This window comes from Panicum virgatum, chromosome 7N, assembly GCF_016808335.1.
Source record: "Panicum virgatum strain AP13 chromosome 7N, P.virgatum_v5, whole genome shotgun sequence".
In the NCBI taxonomy this organism is placed as follows: Eukaryota; Viridiplantae; Streptophyta; class Magnoliopsida; order Poales; family Poaceae; genus Panicum; species Panicum virgatum.
The window spans coordinates 37,747,192-37,766,808 of record NC_053151.1 but is presented as its reverse complement, the minus strand read 5'-3'; the positions used below and the strand labels follow the sequence as shown (position 1 = coordinate 37,766,808).

Below are 19,617 nucleotides of genomic sequence, written 5' to 3'. Positions count from 1 at the left end.
ACAGAACAAACCAATGCCCGGAGAAAAAGAAAACCCTCGACAGAATGGAGGCTGAGAAAAAGGCCAAGCTAGTTGGCCACACTACATGGCCACAGACCCAACAACCTCAACAAATACAGTACACACAGCATTCGTTCGTTCCACCTCAACCATTTACACAAGCATACCGCCCACCAATGTTTAGCTACAACTACAATCAAAGCTGGCAGCCGCAGCCAAACCCTACAACGCAAAACATTCAACCCACAGCCCAAGCTCAACCCACTCAGGAACAGCTACCGCCACCCCCAGCTCTGCCACCAAAACAAGAAAGCAAAACCACAAATAGCCAACCCGCGGCACTACCATCCTTCGGCATGATCATGCCAATCTCCGGAGGTTCTACCCTGGACTTCGAGAACAAAAGGCAACGCAGGGACTACTTCAGGCAAGTCCATTGCATCGTCTCCGAAGGCCCAACAAAGAGAACCCAGTGGTCACACTCTCCGATCACATTCTCTGAAGAAGATGTCAACCTCATCAGCTACCCACACACAGATGCTCTTGTTATCGAGGCAAACATTCAGGGCTGGAGGATTGGCAAGATACTAGTTGACACCGGCAGTTCTGCAGACATCATCTTCTCCGACACCTTCGATAAGATGGGGATTGACCGAAGCCTGCTTCAACCTTCGGAAATCCCTTTAATGGGATTCGGAGGAAAGAGAGTGAACGCAATCGGCAAACTGTCACTCCCCGTGTCCTTCGGAAACACTGCCAACGCAAGAACAGAGCACATCACCTTCGATGTGGTAGAAATGCCGTATCCATACCGCGCAATCTTAGGAAGAGGAACAATCAACAAGTTCGAAGCTATCGTCCATCAACTATACTTGTGCATGAAAATGCCAGCTCCCGCAGGGGTCATCACCGTTCGCGGAGACCAGCAACTTGCACGGGACATTGAATGGGGATACACCCCAGGACAGAAAAATGTGCACAACCTTCGGACTGAATCCAAGCCAGTTACAGTTGAAAAGCACCAAGGGGACAATGAGAAAACAACCTTCGAAGAAGACTGTGAAATCAAGAAGGTCCCCCTCGATGAACACCTCCCAGACAAAATGGTTACTATCAATGCAACACTAGAGCCTCAAGAGGAGAAAGAATTACTAGAGTTTCTACGAAAGAACCAAGATGTTTTTGCATGGTCCGCCAACGACCTCCGGGGAGTCAGCAGAGACATCATAGAGCATCGCCTGGACACCAACCCAAACATCAAGCCGAAGAAGCAAAAACTTCGCAAAATGGCAAATGAAAAAGTCGCAGCAGTCAAGGCCGAAGTCCAGAGACTGCTAGATGCAAATGTCATTAGAGAAGTCAAGTACCCAACATGGCTGGCAAATACTGTGCCAGTCAAAAAGAAGAATGGCAAATGGCGCATGTGCATTGACTTCACAGACCTCAATAAAGCCTATCCGAAGGATGATTTCCCATTGCCAAGAATCGACAGAGTCGTCGATGATGCGGCAAACAGTCAACTCATGTCCCTACTGGACTGTTTCTCCGGATACCATCAGATCTGGATGAGGAAAGAGGACGAAGAAAAAACAAGTTTCATAACCCCATTCGGCACCTACTGCTTCGTAAGAATGCCCGAAGGACTAAAGAATGCAGGACAGTCTTTTTCAAGGATGTCTTCTGTAGTCTTGGAGCATCAACTCAGAAGGAATGTCTTGGCTTACGTTGATGACATTGTTGTAACTAGTTCAGTAAGAAGCAACCACGTGGCAGACCTGGCTGAAACCTTCGCAAGCTTAAGAAAAGCAAGACTGTCCTTGAACCCCAACAAGTGCATTTTTGGAGTGCACAAAGGAAAGGTGCTAGGATGCCTTGTGTCCACCAAAGGCATTGAAGCAAACCCTGACAAAGTAAAAGCTCTTTGGAACATGGAGGAGCCAAGGTCCATCAGGGACGTACAGAAACTTACAGGGCGGATTGCAGCCCTAAACAGATTCATCCCACGCTCTGCAGACCGAAGCCTACCTTTCTTCAAGGTCCTTCGCAACGCAAACAAATTTGAGTGGGGCCCTGAGCAAAGCGAAGCCCTCAAGGCGCTCAAAAACCACCTGCAGAACATGGTCAAAATGACCTCACCTGATCCGAAGGATGTGTTGCTCCTATACATCGCATCATCCTACTCTGCCGTCAGCGCAGTGCTCGTACTCGAGAGAGAGAGCGAAGGAAAAAAGAAGCAACTGCCTGTTTATTTCGTATCCGAAGCTCTCGCGGGCTCGAAGCTCCTGTACTCAGAGCTAGAAAAAATCGCATATGCAGTAGTCATGTCTGCCCGGAAGCTTCGACACTATTTCGAAGCTCATAAGATAATCGTGGTAACAGATCAACCCTTGCATGACTTGTTCAGCAAAAGAGAGGCCTCAGTCAGAATTGCAAAATGGGCTTCGGAGCTATCAGAGTTCTATATAGACTTCGAAAGAAGAACAGCCATTAAATCTCAAGTATTAGCAGATTTCATTGCCGATTGGACATCCCCAACATTCAAGGAGGAACCTTCGACTGAAACGTGGATCGTGCACTGCGATGGGGCCTGGTGTAACGACGGAGCGGGCATTGCCGCAATCATCGAGTCTCCTTCGGGAACAAAAACAAGATACGCAGCACGACTCAACTTTGGCAAATTAGAATCATCAACCAACAACACAACCGAGTACGAAGCCTTGCTCCTGGGACTTCGAAAAATGAAAGCCCTTGGCCACCAAAACTTCATAGTCAAAACAGACTCGAAGGTTGTCAGAGATCACATCGAAAAGGACTCGGAGGCAAGAAAACCAGAACTTATTGAGTACCTTGATGCAGTTAGATCCATGGAGAAATATTTCAAAGGCTTCGACATCGTTCATATCCCGAGGCACATGAACGACGAAGCAGACAAACTGGCAAAGGCAGCATCAAGAAAAGAACAGTTACCACCAGATGTATTTTTCGAAGAAATCAAAGAACCTTCAGTCAAACCAAAGAAAGAAAAACAAATCTCAGCCATCTCAGCCGAAGATTGGAGAGCACCCATAATGGAGTACCTTCGGGGAAACATTGAGTTGCCAAACGAGAAAGAGGAAAAGAAAATGTTCCAAAGAGCAAGGGGCTACGTCATATCCGAAGGAGAATTATTCAAGTCAGGTGTAACCAGCCCATGGTTAAAGTGCATCTCAACGACCGAAGGAATCGAGCTCCTCAAGGAAATACACTCCGGGTCTTGCGGATCTCATATTGGCTTCAGACAACTTGTATCCAAAGCCTTCAGGCAAGGATTCTTTTGGCCAACAGCCCTGAAGGATGCTCAGCACATAGTGAAAACATGCCAAGCATGCCAAATGATGGGCCCGAAGTCCACAAAACCTTCGGAGCCAATTCAGCTTATACCCCCTCCTGGCCTCTTCAAAGATGGGGAATTGATCTAGTGGGACCCCTACCCACAGCTCAGGGAAATTACAGGTACGCAGCAGTTGCTGTCGAGTACTTTACAAAGTGGATCGAAGCCAAGCCACTCATCAACATCACGTCGGAAACAATCAGAAAATTCTTTTGGCAGAACATCGTCTGCAGATTCGGGGTCCCAAGGGAGATCACCGTCGATAACGGAAAACAGTTTGATTCGCAGCTCTTCAGAGAATTCTGTTACAGTCTGGGCACGAAGGTAATCTTTGCTTCGGTGTACCACCCATAATCAAACGGGGCTGTCGAAAGGGCCAATGGCATCATCTTCGGCATCATCAAGAAGTGCCTGTTTGATCAGAAAAAGGGTAAATGGGCAAATGAACTCCCGAAGGTCATCTGGTCCCACAACACCTCAGAAACAAGAACCACCAAGTTCACCCCATTCAGACTACTATATGGTGCCGAAACAATGACACCAGAAGAGCTTAAGAATCGAAGCCTAAGGGTGACTCATCAAATCGAGGGCACACCCTCGGAGGAGAAAGACCTCATAGAGCTAGACATTCTGCAAGCTTCGGAAAATCTAGAAAAATATCAACAAGAAACAACGAAGTGGAGAGACAAGAAAATAGTGAAAAAGGACATCACAGTCGGAGACTGGGTCCTAAAAAGGAAGCCAAATGCCGAAACCTCCGGCAAACTACAACCCAAGTGGAAAGGACCATTCCTTGTAATAAAAAGCAACAGGCCAGGATCATTTCACTTGTCCGACGCCGAAGGAAATGAGCTGCAGCATCCGTGGAATGCCGACAACCTCAAAAAATACTACATTTAAGTTTGTAAAAAGGACGCATCGCGAAGCTATAAGCGATTGCAGACCTTCGCATTTATTTTCAGTTATTTCATACAATGTAAACGGGCCGTACTCTTTTCCTCACAAGGGGAAACTCCGCACAGGAGATGAGGTTTTTGATGAGGCGGACCCAGTGTAAACTATCTAAATACAATGAATTTTCCCCAAACAGTGTCACTCTCGCCTAAGCAGCCAAAATGGCAAGCTTCGGCAAGCATCTGCATGGTAAACAAAAAAGTAAGTTAGCAAAGTATGCAGAACCCGCAAACTTTGCATACTTATCAACACAAACGCACAATAAGTGCAAAAACGCCAAGGGGCTTCGACCTTTCAAAAGGTCCGAACCAAAAAACCTTCGGCAAAAACGCACCATAAGTGCAAAAACGCCAATGGGCTTCGACCTTTCAAAAGGTCCGAACCAAAAAACATTCGGCAAAAACGCACAATAAGTGCAAAAACGCCAAGGGGCTTCGACCTTTCAAAAGGTCCGAACCAAAAAACCATCGGCAAAAACGCATAATAAGTGCAAAAACGCCAAGGGGCTTCGACCTTTCAAAAGGTCCGAACCAAAAAACCTTCAGCAAAAACGCACCATAAGTGCAAAAACGCCAAGGGGCTTCGACCTTTCAAAAGGTACGAACCAAAAAACATTCGGCAAAAACGCACAATAAGTGCAAAAACGCCAAGGGGCTTCGACCTTTCAAAAGGTCCGAACCAAAAAACCATCGGCAAAAACGCACAATAAGTGCAAAAACGCCAAGGGGCTTCGACCTTTCAAAAGGTCCGAACCAAAAAACCTTCGGCAAAAACACACAATAAGTGCAAAAACGCCAAGGGGCTTCGACCTTTCAAAAGGTCCGAACCAGAAAAACCTTCGGCAAAAACGCACAATAAGTGCAAAAACGCCAAGGGGCTTCGACCTTTCAAAAGGTCCGAACCAAAAAACCTTCGGCAAAAACGCACAATAAGTGCAAAAACGCCAAGAGGCTTCGACCTTTCAAAAGGTCCGAACCAAAAAACCTTCGGCAAAAACGCATAATAAGTACAAAAACGCAAAAGGGTTTCGACCTTACAAATGATTCGAAACAAAAAACCTTCGGCAAAAAAGCGACTTGAAAGCATCGAAAGACGGATGCCAGAAAGGGGGGAGACGTTTTTTCTTTCCGAACCCTCGGCATCCTTCATTCGACAAACCAATGAGACAACGCCGCGTAGGTAAGGGGGGAGACGTTTTTCAAAGAGCAAATATGCGCGCATTGTCTCTTATGGCAGCAACTTGTTACCCGAACGAATCATGACCACCTAAGCACTAACGCACCAAAAGCACAAACCCCAAACCTACGAAATGGGGACACCAACGAACAAAGTGCGAGAAAGGGGGAGGCATTTTTATTAAAATTCCTCGCACTTAACTCCTCGGGTCCCAACATCACTAACGAAGCCAAAGAATACAGGAAGCATTTTAACAAAGTGTCACAAAGCACCTCGAAGGATGCACACATTAAAGCACCGCGAAGGTTGCACACATCAAAGCATCCCAAAGGATGCACGAATCAAGGCAGGCCTTTGTTGTGGTACACCCAAATAATTGTGGACCGTTGATCTGATGCCATATTACCTCTTAGAAGGTAATAGTTTTAATATTTATTCTATATATTTTAAATTAGAAAATAGAGGATTAGATCTAACATGCATGCATGATTAGTTGAGATCTCATATTTCTATTTTTTTCACATGATATGCCGGCCATTAAATTGAGACAAGAATTATTTTTTATCCTCCGTGCACGTGACATATATACCCAGCAGATTGTATGTAACGTTTTTTTTGCCATCACGAGTTTTAACATAAATACATGATGTATATGCACAATTTAGATCTAACATGATTGATACGTCGATGGAGCATGTGTACATGTGTGAGTGTAACTTCTTTGTTTTTCTTGGGGAATGACACGAACATGATTGGAGCCTTTGCATACTTGAGTTTGCATCATTTTTTGTGACATATAAAGGAACCACCGTGAGTTTATAATGTTATTTTGTAATGATATGAGATGCATACCTTCAAGATCTAACTTGAGATGTGTATGACAAACTTGAAAAAAAATATTTTTCCAAACAAGAGAGATCGACATGTAACAAATGTGTCTAGCTACCAACATGTAATTAAGAAACGTGCACACAATTGAATCCTAACAAAATAAGGGAGGATATCGAGATTTTCATGCATGCGTACATGCAAATTTGCAAGCCTCTGCTAGATCCACGGAAGCAGCATGCAGGTAGTTAGGATAGCCGGCAGATTTTTCCTTAATTAATTAGTTATTTAGTTTTCCTCCTAATATTCAAGGGCTAAGATTTATTTGAACTCTTACCTCCTAAAAGGTAATTGGAGTACCGTAGCAAAGCCCATCAAGGCACCTCAAAGGATGCACGCATCAAGGCACCTCGAAGGATGCACACATCAAAGCATCTCGAAGGATGCACTCATCAAAGCATCTCGAAGGATGCACAGATCAAAGCATCTCGAAGGATGAGAAGAAGTAATCTCGAAGGTTGCATCCAGAAGGAAAAAACGAAGGAAACGCACAGAAAGGCAACCCGAAAGGCGCAATAATAAGCCTAGAAAGAATATTATACACTTTGAAAATCTTTGCGAAGGTAGCGTTCAGACAGCAAAACGAAAATTACAACGAATCACGACCGAACCAGCATAAGTACTCCGCAACGCTGCATCCAGGATGAGCAAGGCTGAAGGCCACCCAGCTCATCATTACCCTAGCATTGTTCGCGTCCTGTAGTACGGGAATATTTACAAAAAATTCCAAGTCCTAGAAACAAATCCCCACAAGCTAATCTTTAGACCTGTGCCCTGGAAGAACCAGCAGCACCAATCCCCGAAGGAGATCTCCGATCCTTGGACATTCGATTATCCTCCGAAGGACAATCAGGAGACGCCTCCTGCACCAAATAGACAAAACCAATCAAAAAACAAACAAAAGACAGAAAAATTTCTAGAAAAAAAACCCTACCTCAGCAGCTGCGGCAGCTAGAGTCCGAACAGCAACCTTGCCAGAAGTTTCCCAGAAACGCTCAAAAAAAGAAGCCTTCAACTCTTGAATTTTTGCCACCTCCACCGCCAAACCTTCGTACGGTACATATTGAAAACCATCCAGTCGGGCAAGATCAACTGCGCCGACACGAAGAAGATTTCCAACAAGCCCCTCGAAGGAAACAGAAGCCGCGTTGTCATTTGCCATGCTCATCACCTCGCCAAGGCCCTCGAATTCCGACTTCAACAAGTCCAAAAGCAAAAAGAAAACTTGAAGACCTTCGACCGGCTTAGGCAAGGGCAAAGGCTCAGCTCCAAGGGCACCAAGAGCCTTCTTGTACTCCTGGTACACTCCTTCGGCCCGTCTGGCAACCTCGGGTATGACCCGCTCGAGTTCTGCCATTCTAGTCTAAACCCATTCCAACTCCGTGATCCTACTCTTAAGGGCAGATTTCTCGTTTGCGTCCACCTCAACGCCCCTCCGAAGGCTCTCTAGAACCCTCTCGTTATCCGAAGCGGTTGACTCCAACTTTGAGCACTTAAACTTCAGTTGCTGGTTCTCCTCTCTCAGAGCGAGAACCTCCGCCTCAGCCCGCCGCAGTTTATCAGCCAGGCTCAATCTCTCGGTGGCGCTTTTCTCCCGAAGATCAGCATCTGCCTTAGCCTTTTGCATTAACATCTGACTAGCATGGGTAAGCTTCTTACTTAGTTCACCAACGATGAAAGCAACGTCGGAGGTGGACGCTTCAGCCACCGCAGCATCAAACCCTGAATCAAAAACAAAATCACCTTCGGGAACTCTAGAAATTATTCAAGATACAAAAATAAAACAAGTCCACAAACCTTTCTCGGGAGAGAGAATCCCAGTCGCGCCAGGCCCGTGCATCACGGCCAACAGCTGCTGCATCGACGCCAATACAGCTGCAGAAAGCAAAAGTAAAAACCCCTTCGAACGCGGCGAACAAGTTAGGAAGTCAGGAAAGGTAAAAATTACCAGACTCGTCGAAGGTCATCCCCTCCAAAGCCTCCACCTCCTTGTCCGAAGGTGGAGCAGCGGAAACTCCACGAGCCTCCCCACCTCTGAGCGCCATCAGTGTCTCACCCACCAAGACCTCCCCCTCCTCGATGTTCAATGCAAACACAGGCTGCGCGACCTTCGAGGCCGGAGCCGAGTCCTTTAGGACATCGGCCGTCGAGGCAGCGCCCTTCGGCACGGGCGGCTTCGGAAGATCCGCGGGCTTGGTCCCAGTCTTGATGAGGCTCTGAATCCTCCGGCGTTTCGTCGTACCTTCGGATGAACAATGAAGATTAATCAACGCTTTCGCCACCTCAACCCGACGGCCGGAACCGAAAAGCATGGTCCCGTACTCATCGCTAAGATCATAACGGGATCTAAAAAGCCTCCCTTTGGGAACTACAATCTCCCCGCCCACTGTCCCCATGAGCTCTTCCATAAATGAGGGCGTACCGCTGTCGCCCGAAGAAACCTCCTCATCTTGCGCCTTTCTCTTGGCGCTCTCTGCCCGCGCAACCGAAACCTTCGAGCTCGAAGGTTTCCGACCGTGACCGCGCCCCCGCGTACCGGCAGACCCGGAGCTCCCCGCCACCTCCACCTTAGCCTTTCCTTTGGACTTCGCCTCAGGAACCTCCGAACCTACGTTCCCCGGCGGCGTCATCCTTGGAATGGCGTTAGCCGGGACCGGCCGAAGCTTGTAAGCGACGCCCATCTCAGCTAAGCAACGGTTCAACCGAAGGTTCCCTCCGCACACCTCAACCAAAGAACAGTACTCCTTTTTGTTCCATGGCCCCAAAATCTCCGCAGCCTGACGCTCTAGCTCATCAACAATAACTTCATCGCTGGCACCTTCGGGTCTCCGAAGCCCAAAAACTGGAGAAGTCACTTCGTACTTCAAACCAACAAAGCGCTTGCGCTCGAACCTCACCGGAGACCAACCAGCAGCCATTGGCCAAACCTTCGCAGCCAGAAACTCCTCGACAACATCCCGGCCACCACAAACTTGGCAAGCTGTCATGAAAGCTTCCAGACACGACTTGAAACCTGGCCCTCGTTTGTTGAAGGCAGGCTGATAAACGTGATCGAACATCTCAATGTCCGAAGCAAGAAGATACTTCTCCTCGCTAGAACCTTCGGGATCGGGAAAGCCAATCTTCGCGTAAAACCAGTATTCCAACCAGTTCCCTTCCCACTTGTTCTTGTAAGCTGTCGAGAGCATAACCTTCAACAGGCCAGTCCTTTTGTTCGGTTTACGAGGAACGAAGGTGCAGCAGCCGTTCTGAACCTCGCTAAGCTCATCATCGTCATCTACATAGACCTTCCGAGGCTGGCAGTGTAGCTGAAAGAACCTGCAAAACGCATCCACAGACACCTCCCCTCTGAAGCTCCGCACTACCCACAGAAACTTGGACAGTGTAACAATCCCGTTCGGAGTGAAGTGGTGTAGCTTCGCGTTGAATGACTCCAAAAGCTTCGACACAATCGGATCCATCGGAAGTCTAAGTCCCGCTGTAAAAAAATCCTTAAAGACTACAACCTCGCCAGTCTCCGATACAGGAATCAATTCTGCCCCCGGAGGGCGGCAAACCCCCTCGGCGAAGTAACCCTTCGTAACGTAGAAGTCTATCATGCTTTGAGATACGACAGATGGCTCGAAAAGCAGAGTCTTACATTTCTCCGGAGCCATCAGATCTGCTGAGAAGGCTGCGAACCACCCTCTCCTTCGGAAGCTGCACCAGAGTCTGTACGGAGAACCGCCCTCTTAATAAATGCCATAACTACAAAAGTAAACAAAAAAGCAAAGTCAAATTACATACAAATACTCAAACGAACCTTCGATCAGCCTTGCTGTCTGTTTAGTGCGAGCCATGAGCCGCAAAGTTACTTACACCGAGGAAACACAAGCAACGTCACCGCGCACAAGAACCTTCGGACAAAACGCTTTATAGCAAAAAGCGACAAAGGATAGCAAAGCTCGAAAGGGCACAGATTTTACCCCCCCCCCTCCTCCGCTTATATAGGCGGTGAAAAGGAACAGTTCCAGCGGTAAAACCGAGGAGACGTCAGCCCAAGCGGCGCAATAAGGCAACGACACGTACACAACAAAAACCGACCGTTGCAGCCGACGGTTCGGGAGACGTTTTTCCTCGGGAGATTCCCGAAGGTTATGCGCAATCTTCTTCATTAACAAGGGTTCGGACCATCGGCTTCGGACCTCGCCCTCGAGGGGCTACTGTTGGGGATTGGACCTTCGGGTCAAGCCCTCACCCTCGGAAATGCTCCCTAACCTGTTTGCAGGGCCACAACGAAATGGAGCTAAGCGCACCCGAGAGTATCGGATGAACGCTGAGAAGTGCAAGCTCGAAGACCATGACCTTCGGTCCGAAGGATGTCACCTTCCGAAGGTCGAAGGTAACGGATAGCTGCCCTAAAGCGCAAGCGCAAACTCCAAGACCTTCGGTCCGAAGGATTTCGCCTCCACCACGCCGAAGGTGACGAACAGCTACTCGGAAACGTAGACTCGAAGATCAAGACCTTCGGGAGAAGAGCCTGCGACCGGGAACGGTGGCGTCCGGCTGATCGTTGATGGAACCTTCATGACCCAAACTCCCGGAGGCACCCGAAGGTTATGGTGACCTTCGGTGACTGAAGACACGTGAGTAAAACATGAGTATGTAAGAAGGTCGGAGTTGTACACCCTTCAAATGCGTGAGAAGGTCGGATTTGTAAACCTCTCACCTTGTAATTTTACCCCGGAGCCGGCCGAGAGTGAGCTGTAAATGAGTTGGGAGGGGGCAATTTAGAAAAACCAGGCCGAGGGCTAGGGGTATAAATAGCCCCCTCTCTCCACAGTGTAGAGGGTTGAATTTTCTGACTATTATTGGAGAGCACGACATTTACTTTCATTGCCACCTTTCCTACTGTTCATGCTCCCTGTTTGGGCATCTACAAAGCAAAGATCCCAACATTTCGCACCGGGACCGCTCTCGCGGCCGGCCGGGGACTACGGGCAGGTGAGAGAACTTGGACTTTGCTAAGCTCGCCGGTGAAAACGGACGCTGACAGACCAATGGATGGACCGTCGGGGTTGTTTTTTCTTAGTCTTGACACCGATCGCTATGCGAATCAGCACCTTTTTTTCACCCGACTTCAGAAAAACATGACGACGAACAAAACTTCTCAGCAATCAATTCTGTAGTGGACAACAGGATCATTGTGCAAAACCAATTGCAATGACATATCAAGTTGAGCCAGCAGCTGTCACTCCATTCAGAAGTACTACTACTGAATAAACAGTACAGGTACAGCGGAACTGAGAGCAATGAGGAAAGATGATCAGGCCCTTTATTGGTCAAATCTTACTAAAAATCTAGTCTCACTATGAAAACGATTCAGCTGAAATTGCATCTCACTTTCTTCAGCCCAATCCCCAACCGTCCGCACTGTGGGATAATGTTGCCTACTGTCTGTCTGATTGGCTGCATCTCTGTGAAGAACGGAATGAGCCACAAACATTGTCGAAAACCTTTGTTCCTGGCAGCAAGCAATGATTGGCAGGCCCTTGTAAACCCATTCCTGAAAATCACTAGAGTGAATTAGCAGGAGAAGCGATCCTCGGCGAAGCAATAAATGATATCCAGATGAAAAAACAACAGGAAAATATTACTAGCGCAAGGATCACTTCCCAGATTCCAGTAGCAGCAGATGAGCATAGAGCCTCGGCCAAAAAATTAGTAACACTTCAACAGATGAGCTCCCGAAGGGGAAATTAGGTTTATTCAGTGCTTAGCATTCAAAAGAATTATATCTAGTGTATGGAATGTCGATACACATGGATAGTGAAATTTAAAATCAAGAATGCTTAGTATCAAGTCGAATGAGTATTAGTTAAAACACAGCCCAATACTTGTGTGCTTGTACTCCCAATGTTTACTATGATCTTCAAGAATTTCCCTGTCAACACTCTAGATTACTGGCCTGCCAAGGAGCACCAAATAAAATACCTACTGAGGCCACTAACTCTGTGTCTCGTTATTCCAGACAAACCCCAGCCACTTTCAAAACAACTGCACATGAACTTCTGATTTTAGTTCTTTGCTGTACGAAAACTTTGGACAAAGTTGTCTAAAGTTTGTTGACATACTAATTATCCTCCTCAAGAAGGCAGAAATGCAAGCAGCCTAGCAGAGTAGCAGTTCTTAGATTTCACAGTTCAGTTTCTATTAGTGCTTCTATATTTTTAGTAGCATCACAAAACACGCTTTTTAATCAACCATCATTTTCTTTCCACAACCTACCTAGAGCTGTATCTAGAATTAGCCGTTGGCCAAATCTGAAATTCTGAATACATTTGGTTGATTTCTTGTTATAGTGCATTTCAATCTCATCATCGTATTTGAAACCAACTTAACATTGATGATTTCTGGATAAAAATACCCAGAATGGCAATTCTCACTCACAATTTTACCATCAAATCTTTAATTCAGACAATAAAGTACTGCGACGAAACACGAAAGTAACTCACCTCCTACGCACCAAGCATGGAACTGTAGCAGTAGATTCATGGCCGCGCGCCGCCGCCCCTCGACGTCCAGCACCGGCGCGGCGGCAGCCTCTGCCGCCTCGCAACCGCCGCTCTTGCGGCGTCCTAGGGGCCACGACGGCGGCACGGGCCGCTTCCGCCTCTTGCTCCCCTGCAGGACGCAGTCCCGGAGCCCCTCCTCCACTTCCCCGACCATGTGCTCCCCCTCCCCATCTTCCTCCGGCTCCTGGCCGCCCTCCGCCATGGGCTGATCGTCGCAGGACAACGCGGCGGCCGCGTCGAGTCTGGAGAGGAAGGAGCCGATGGCGGCGGCGTGGGAGGACGGAGAGGGCGTGTAGAGCGCGGTAGCGGCAGCCGCTGCGTGGTGGATGGCGGCGGCGAGGTCTGTGAGCTGGGCGACCTGTTGTGGCGGGAGATCAAGCTCCATGGCGACCCTTGGAGACGGAACTGAGAAGCTACGATGGCGGCGGAGACGAGGGGCGGTAAGAATCTGCGCCATTTTCTGCGGTGCCGGCAGCTGTAACGGCTGGAAGGTTCCAGAAGTATCAGTACGTGTATCCAAGCTGGAAGTTTGCAAATGCTACCTTGAAAATGGCATAATTTAGTTTTTTATACCCTCTCTTCCCTTTCTTTAATTTTTTTTTTGCGAAATGATACCTCTTGTACTGTACTACTTCTAAACATTTTTCTTTCATATTTATAAAGGGAAAAATATTGACTCTGTTCAGTTTTAGACGTGGAAAATAAGTGGCAACATGCACCGAATGCTATTTATTTGTTTATTTATATTAACGAATCTGATGCCTTAGGGCAAGCTCCTTCCCAAGCATGCTCAGCGTCTCCCTGATCTGAAACACCAAACCAATGGACAATTCAGCCTCACTTCTGGCGAACAAAAATGAATGAAACGAGAAAAAATATTTATACATCAATGGAAATGTATTTATGGCCTATCTGGATGTGTTAAATTAAGTGCTAAACTTTAGCACCTATTAGCACTCGTATCTCTTCTAAAATATTTAAGTATCTCTTCTAAAATATTTAAGTCTTGGCAAATGTTTAGCTCAGCCTATTGGCACTCTTGTTTAGATGGGCTAGTGCTAAAGTTTAGCATTTAGAGTATTAGTATTTGAATCCAAACACCCCCTAAAACTTAGCTATCAAGCTGCCAGGCAGGGAACGTAAGAAAAATGGCAGATTCAGTAACTACATTAGCTTCAACAAAAATTTGTTTCACGATGACATAACACTGCACCTGTTAAATTTACATGGACATGGTATTCAACTTGGTGAAACTAGAAAATTACCCAATGATAGTGTTGAAGAACTGGCGAGTAGTGATCCAGAACTTTGTATGTCTTGCTGAGAAGTCCCAGAAGTAGATCCACCTCATCGCCAAGAAGATCCACCTAAGGTTCGTGGCAGGCAAATTTAAGTGTCTTTGGCCATGGAGCAATCGGCAGCAAGATGTTTTCTTATAATTTCTAACCTCTGCTTCTGCTGTTTGGAGGTCGCAACATCTCCTGGTGAAAGCCGTCCGGTAAATGAGTTCACTTTTTTTAAGAGAACTCACTTGTTCAACCAGATTCGCCAATTATTTATCCAAGTCTCTCAATCTGGACAAGGATCAGATATCATTCTCCGATTGCCCCATGCCATGAAAATAAGGGAATGGAGACTCACAAACCTTAGAACAGCTGTTTCTAATTTTCCACAGGTAACAGCTTCAAAATCCATGGACATTGCCTGAAATTTTGTTGATCGAATGAGCATTTCCTTGATTGTGCTTTCAGGGGTCATGCTGAAACCTATATCTATCTCCCCTCTTTGTGCCTTCCTTTGGTATTCCAATCCGTCCTTAACATTGTTCTTAACTGAATAAGAGACATCATCTCTGACTGTTGACATTTCAGCCTGCTGATCACCCCCTTTTGAATTTCGCCTGTCGTGGTTTGCACCGAAACTTAAAATCTCTTGCTTCACAGGTACTCCATGTTGATCGGAATCTGGGCCTTCATCTTCAGTGGTTACATTGTTTTGCATCATCTCTTCTGTGATGTGTCTCTCACTATGAACCATTTCAGTTGCGCTCTTCCAAGCATTTAAAGTCTTGGCAAGAAAAACCGCATGCACTTCATCTTTGATTAAGGTCTTGATAAAATGATCAGCAGAATCAACAGCCAGTTCCTTCAGCAAGTCTGTGACTAGTATGCTATATATTTCATTCTGCAGTTCACTTCTCATGTCCACCTCGTCTCTTACTTCAGTTACCTTCTGCACATCAGCAAGAACATCCAGTTTCTTCAGCGAGTCTTTGAATATAGAGCCATATATCTCGCACTGCAGTTTACTTGCGATGTCCATTTCATCCTTCTCTTCTTTTAGTTTCTGTAAATCATATGCCTGAAAAGCCAATTTCCTCACCAAGTCTCTGAATACTGCTGTATATAACACACATTGTAGATCAGATCTGACATCTGAATCAATCTTTACTCCTGTTAGCCTTTCAGCTTCCTCACGGTGGATACAATGCTCTCCTAATTGATAGCACTGTCTGCTATCTGACTTTCTGCTACCATATGCCCTCCTGACTGCAGCTGCCTAGTTTCATCCTCTGAAGATTGGAATTCTTCCAGGCTATTCTCAGTAGCGTCACTGTCATGATGCAACGTAGGTGGACGAGATGCTTCACCTGGAGAAGACGTGCGATCGGATCCCACGTTGATCTCCCTGACAAAACCCTCCACAACGGCGCTGTACATCTCCCTCTCTGCATCCATAAGCCACTGCTGCTCATCCATGGCCGCCCCCAGCGCGGAGACCGACCTCTCCATGGCGTCGAACGAAGACGCGACGCTGTCTCTGACGACGCCGGCGTCCAGGACCATTTCCTGAAACTCCATGAGCAGCTGCGCCATGCCGTAGAATCCCGAGAGCCCCTTGACCCCTTCGCCCTCGTGGCCGGCCTCCTGCAGCCTCGCCATGGGCGACGCCTCGCCGCTCACCTTCTCCATGAGCGCCGCCAGCGTGGAGCTCGCGTCCTCCAGCCTGGCCCTCATCCTCGACATCTTCCGGATCACCGACACCCTAAGCTCGCCGAACGCACGGCCGCACTCCTCCTCAGCGCCCTGGCGCCCGGCCGCAGGCGGCGTCTCGCGGCCGCGCGCCGGGGCGAGTTCCGCGCGCTTCCGGCGCATGTAGTCTCGGTCCGCCTCGGCGACGGCGAGCTCGGCCTCGTCGAGGCGCGCCTGGATCTGGTCCCGCGTCTCGAGGAGGTCGTCGAGCAGCTGCTCCTGGCCGTCGTCGTCCTCCATCTCGCCGCGCACGAAGCGGAGGCACCACTCGAGCTGCATGATGGCGAGCTCGGCGAAGCGGAGCTTGTGGAAGAGGCGGTCCAGGTCACCGTCCTTCCAGAGGCTCTTCCTGTAGGCGTCCTCCATGGCGGCGTTCACTAGCCCCACCATGATGGAGTCCACCGCCTTCACCGACACCCGCAGCCGGGAGTCGAGGCCGCTGAAGAAGGCGTCCATCGCGCGCCACTGACGCAGAGCCCGGACCGCCTAGTCCAGCGACGAAGCTGCGTGCTCGGCGATGGATGGCGAGACTCTTGTGCGCGCGCTCGGGAACGCTCGGAATTCTGCGGGCACGACACGACGCCGCCATGTTGTGTTCGTGGCTTCGTGGAGAGGACGCGCGCATGCTGCTGGTCTTCCGAGACCGAGATGTTTGCTCCGCGCGGAACGGAGCACCAGCAAACGGCGCGAGACGCGCTCCGCACGCAGCTTCTCACCTTCTCCGATCGAGGAACGGCTGTCGGAGACCCAGGGGTGGACGGTATCTCAAAAACCGTCCACCCCTGGTCGGCATTTGGAGCGCGGCGCGCCGGCGCGGCGTGGTGACCAAGTCTGCGGCGTGCACGTTGGAGTGTGTGGCTACAAGCTTCATAAAATGGACCGGACCGTGAGTCCGTACACGCTGCTTCACCAGGAATTCGGACGCCGTCCCGTGGTCCGCCTAGATGTGGACGCGGCCGCTCGCGCCGTCGCGGCGGAGGTCCGGCCGCCCCCGGATGCACGTCCACCGCGCTGCTGCCTCCACCAATCGTCCGGACACAAGCGTGCGAGAAGGAAGAGCCGCATGGGCATGGCGGAGCTTCAGTGGGCAGCCAGAAAACGCCGCCCAGACCTCGGAGGCGCGGGGCAGCCGACCTCAAGACGCCGCCGCTCGCGCCGTCTCGGTGCAGCGGCGTTGCGTCGAGATCGTTGCTTGGGAAGACCGACGCCGTTTCTTCGCCATCGGCTGCGGCGGCATGACCTCAACCCGTTCCGTCAGACGACAGGCTCAAGCCCGAGTACCACCGCTGCGCCGCCATCGAGGTCGTCGTCGATTGGCGGACATTTGCCATCGAGCCTGAGCACCGCCGCTGCGCCGTTCGGCCCTACCCGCGTGGCACCTCCCAGCTCCAGCGCCTGCCGAATGACCGAGGACGACGACCGATTCCATGGGCGTGCGAACCTTGCCCCCTATCTGGACCGCACACGCTCAATCCAACGGCTGACTCGGACCCAATGGTGGACGGTATTTCAAATACCGTCCACCCCCGGATGCCGTTTCGTTTACCTTCCACCCCTGGTCGTGGCCGCGACGCCGCGCTCCGCTGCATGCCGTGGCTTGCCGGAGCGCTGCTGCGCTGGTTAGCCAATCTGGGACGGATTCCTGTGTCCTGTTCGCTCTTCGCCACGACCGCGAGCGACGAGAGCCTCCTGGGGGCGTGGTCACCGCGAGCTTCGTACTCGACGGCTCGACACGACGTCGTCGACGCTGACCGGTTCTTCTGGCGGGTCTCCACCGTCCTCGACGTGGAGGATTAGTTCTTGCAGTGCAGGCAGCCGGAGTGCTGACCACCGGCAGGTGGTGGAACGGTGAGCACAAAAGAAAGATCCAAGATGGATGCCATGTCCGCGGTCGATCGTCGGACTTCCGTGCCAGCGGCACCGCGTCCCCCACCGACGACATCCTCTTCTGTATGCAAGGCTTCTACAAGAAGTTCAAGCACGAGTTACGTATTCATATCCTGTCTCTCCTTTTCGGCAGAAGCTACTCTCCAATGTGCTCTATAGGGATAATAAAATCCCTAAACTCTGAATTCACCAATAAATTTCTAATGAAAATGGAGTGTATTGGCTGGAATGCATAGCCAATTTGAACTCTGAACTAGAACGGACATGCAAAGCAGTGAAACACTCAAGCCTGTCACGCTCTGTATCCATCGGCGATTAGGGCCCTGCATTGCAAAATTGGAGCAGGAGGCAGCTGGGCGGCAGCGAGGCGGCGATGTGGTTCGAGCCGGCGACCGCGCGCATCTGGGGTCTGCCGAGTGCCCAAGCCGGCCGGCCGGTCATCCCCTGCCCGGGCCCACGGACACTTTGCCCAGAGGTAATCGGGAGAGGTCTCTCGCGCCGTCGACTGGTGGGCACACGCCGTCGACCGGTGGACACTCGCCACCGAGCAACGCCGCCGCGCCGCCCGGCCTGCGCCATCCAGCTCCGTTGCGCTGCCAGACGACTGAGGACGACGACCCAAATCCCTGCGTACGCATATCTCGCCGATCTGGAGCGAACGTGCACGATCCAACGGCTGGCAGGGACCAGAGGTGGACGGTATCTCAACTACCGTCCACCCCCGGTCGCTGTTTCGGTTACCGTCCACCCCTGGTCATGGCCGCGAGCCCGCGACGCCACTTTCGCTGCACGCCGTGGCTCGCCGCCGCGCCGGCCTGCCAGTCTGGGACGACTTCCCATGTCCTGATGTACTGTCGCGCTTCGCACCGACCGCAAGTGACAAGAGCCTCCGGGGTTGCCGGGGGGCGTACTCACCACGAGCTTCCTGCTCGCCGGGCGCGAAACGTCCTGGCATCGTCGACACCGCTGACGGCTGACCCGGCTCTTCTGGAGGGTCGGCCTCGACGTGGAGGATTAGTTCGTGCGCGCATCTAGCCACGGGCCGGGATACAGAGGCGTCGTCTCCGTTCAGCTTCGACGAGCTGCGTTGCATACGCTGGGGCCACGTTCGCCTTCGTCTTCGCCACGCTCTTGCCTCCATGGCCAGCGCGTCCGCACGGGCTACTCTGCAAGGTACACACGACCGACCCCGATGCTATCGTTTCCGCTTGTCTGCTACCTCGTGAGCCAGTTGGCATGTTGACGGTGGCTGCGCTTCAGGTGTTCGCTGCTTTGTCTGCGAGGGACCAATGCTCAGGAATGTGCATGAGCATGGCTGCCATCTGCCAGCCCCGATCCCCAGGGCCCAGGCAAAAACATCTGCCTATTCCCGTGAGGAAGCTGCGTGCTCGGTAACGGATGGCGAGACGAGAACTCTTGCACGCGTGCCCAGAAACGGTTGGAATTCTGCGGACACGACGTCGCCATGTTGTGTTCGTGGAGAGAACGCGCGCGTGCTGCTGGCCTTCCAGAGATGTTTGCTTCGCTTGCGGACATGTGTTCGCTGTGGCCTGGCCGCGCAGAACGGAGCACCAGCAAACGGCGTGAGACGCGATCCACTGCGCCAAATATTAGCCGCCATGGATGCGGGCATGCAGCTTCTTTTACCTCCGATCGAAGAAGGGTCAACGGAGCATCCGTGGCTCCTCCTGGCTGACCTCAGCTCTGGGCTTCTGGCACAAACCATTCGTTGTGTTCGCTTGGCTTGTTAGCCAAC

The 19,617-nt window shown here is 50.3% G+C and overlaps 1 protein-coding gene and 1 pseudogene across 1 annotated transcript; both read right to left on the bottom strand.

The window, feature by feature from the left end:
• Positions 1-11,568: 11,568 nt before the first annotated feature.
• Positions 11,569-13,441, bottom strand: LOC120680618. Its single transcript, XM_039962118.1, has 2 exons — positions 12,883-13,441; positions 11,569-11,933 (listed from the first exon to the last, which is right to left on the bottom strand). Exons 1-2 carry the CDS (start codon positions 13,397-13,399, stop codon positions 11,818-11,820), a joined length of 633 nt encoding a protein of 210 aa, XP_039818052.1. The 5' UTR covers positions 13,400-13,441; the 3' UTR covers positions 11,569-11,817.
• A 688-nt stretch (positions 13,442-14,129) lies between these two features.
• On the bottom strand, positions 14,130-16,464 carry LOC120683684 (annotated as a pseudogene).
• Between the last annotated feature and the right edge of the window lie 3,153 nt (positions 16,465-19,617).

Excerpts from the sequence above, each read along its gene's own strand:
- LOC120680618 (XM_039962118.1), bottom strand. The coding sequence starts at position 13,399 with ATGGCGCAGATTCTTACCGCCCCTCGTCTCCGCCGCCATCGTAGCTTC. Across the intron at positions 11,934-12,882 it reads CCATGCTTGGTGCGTAGGAG|GAATGGGTTTACAAGGGCCT; the intron begins GTGAGTTACTTT and ends AGTGATTTTCAG.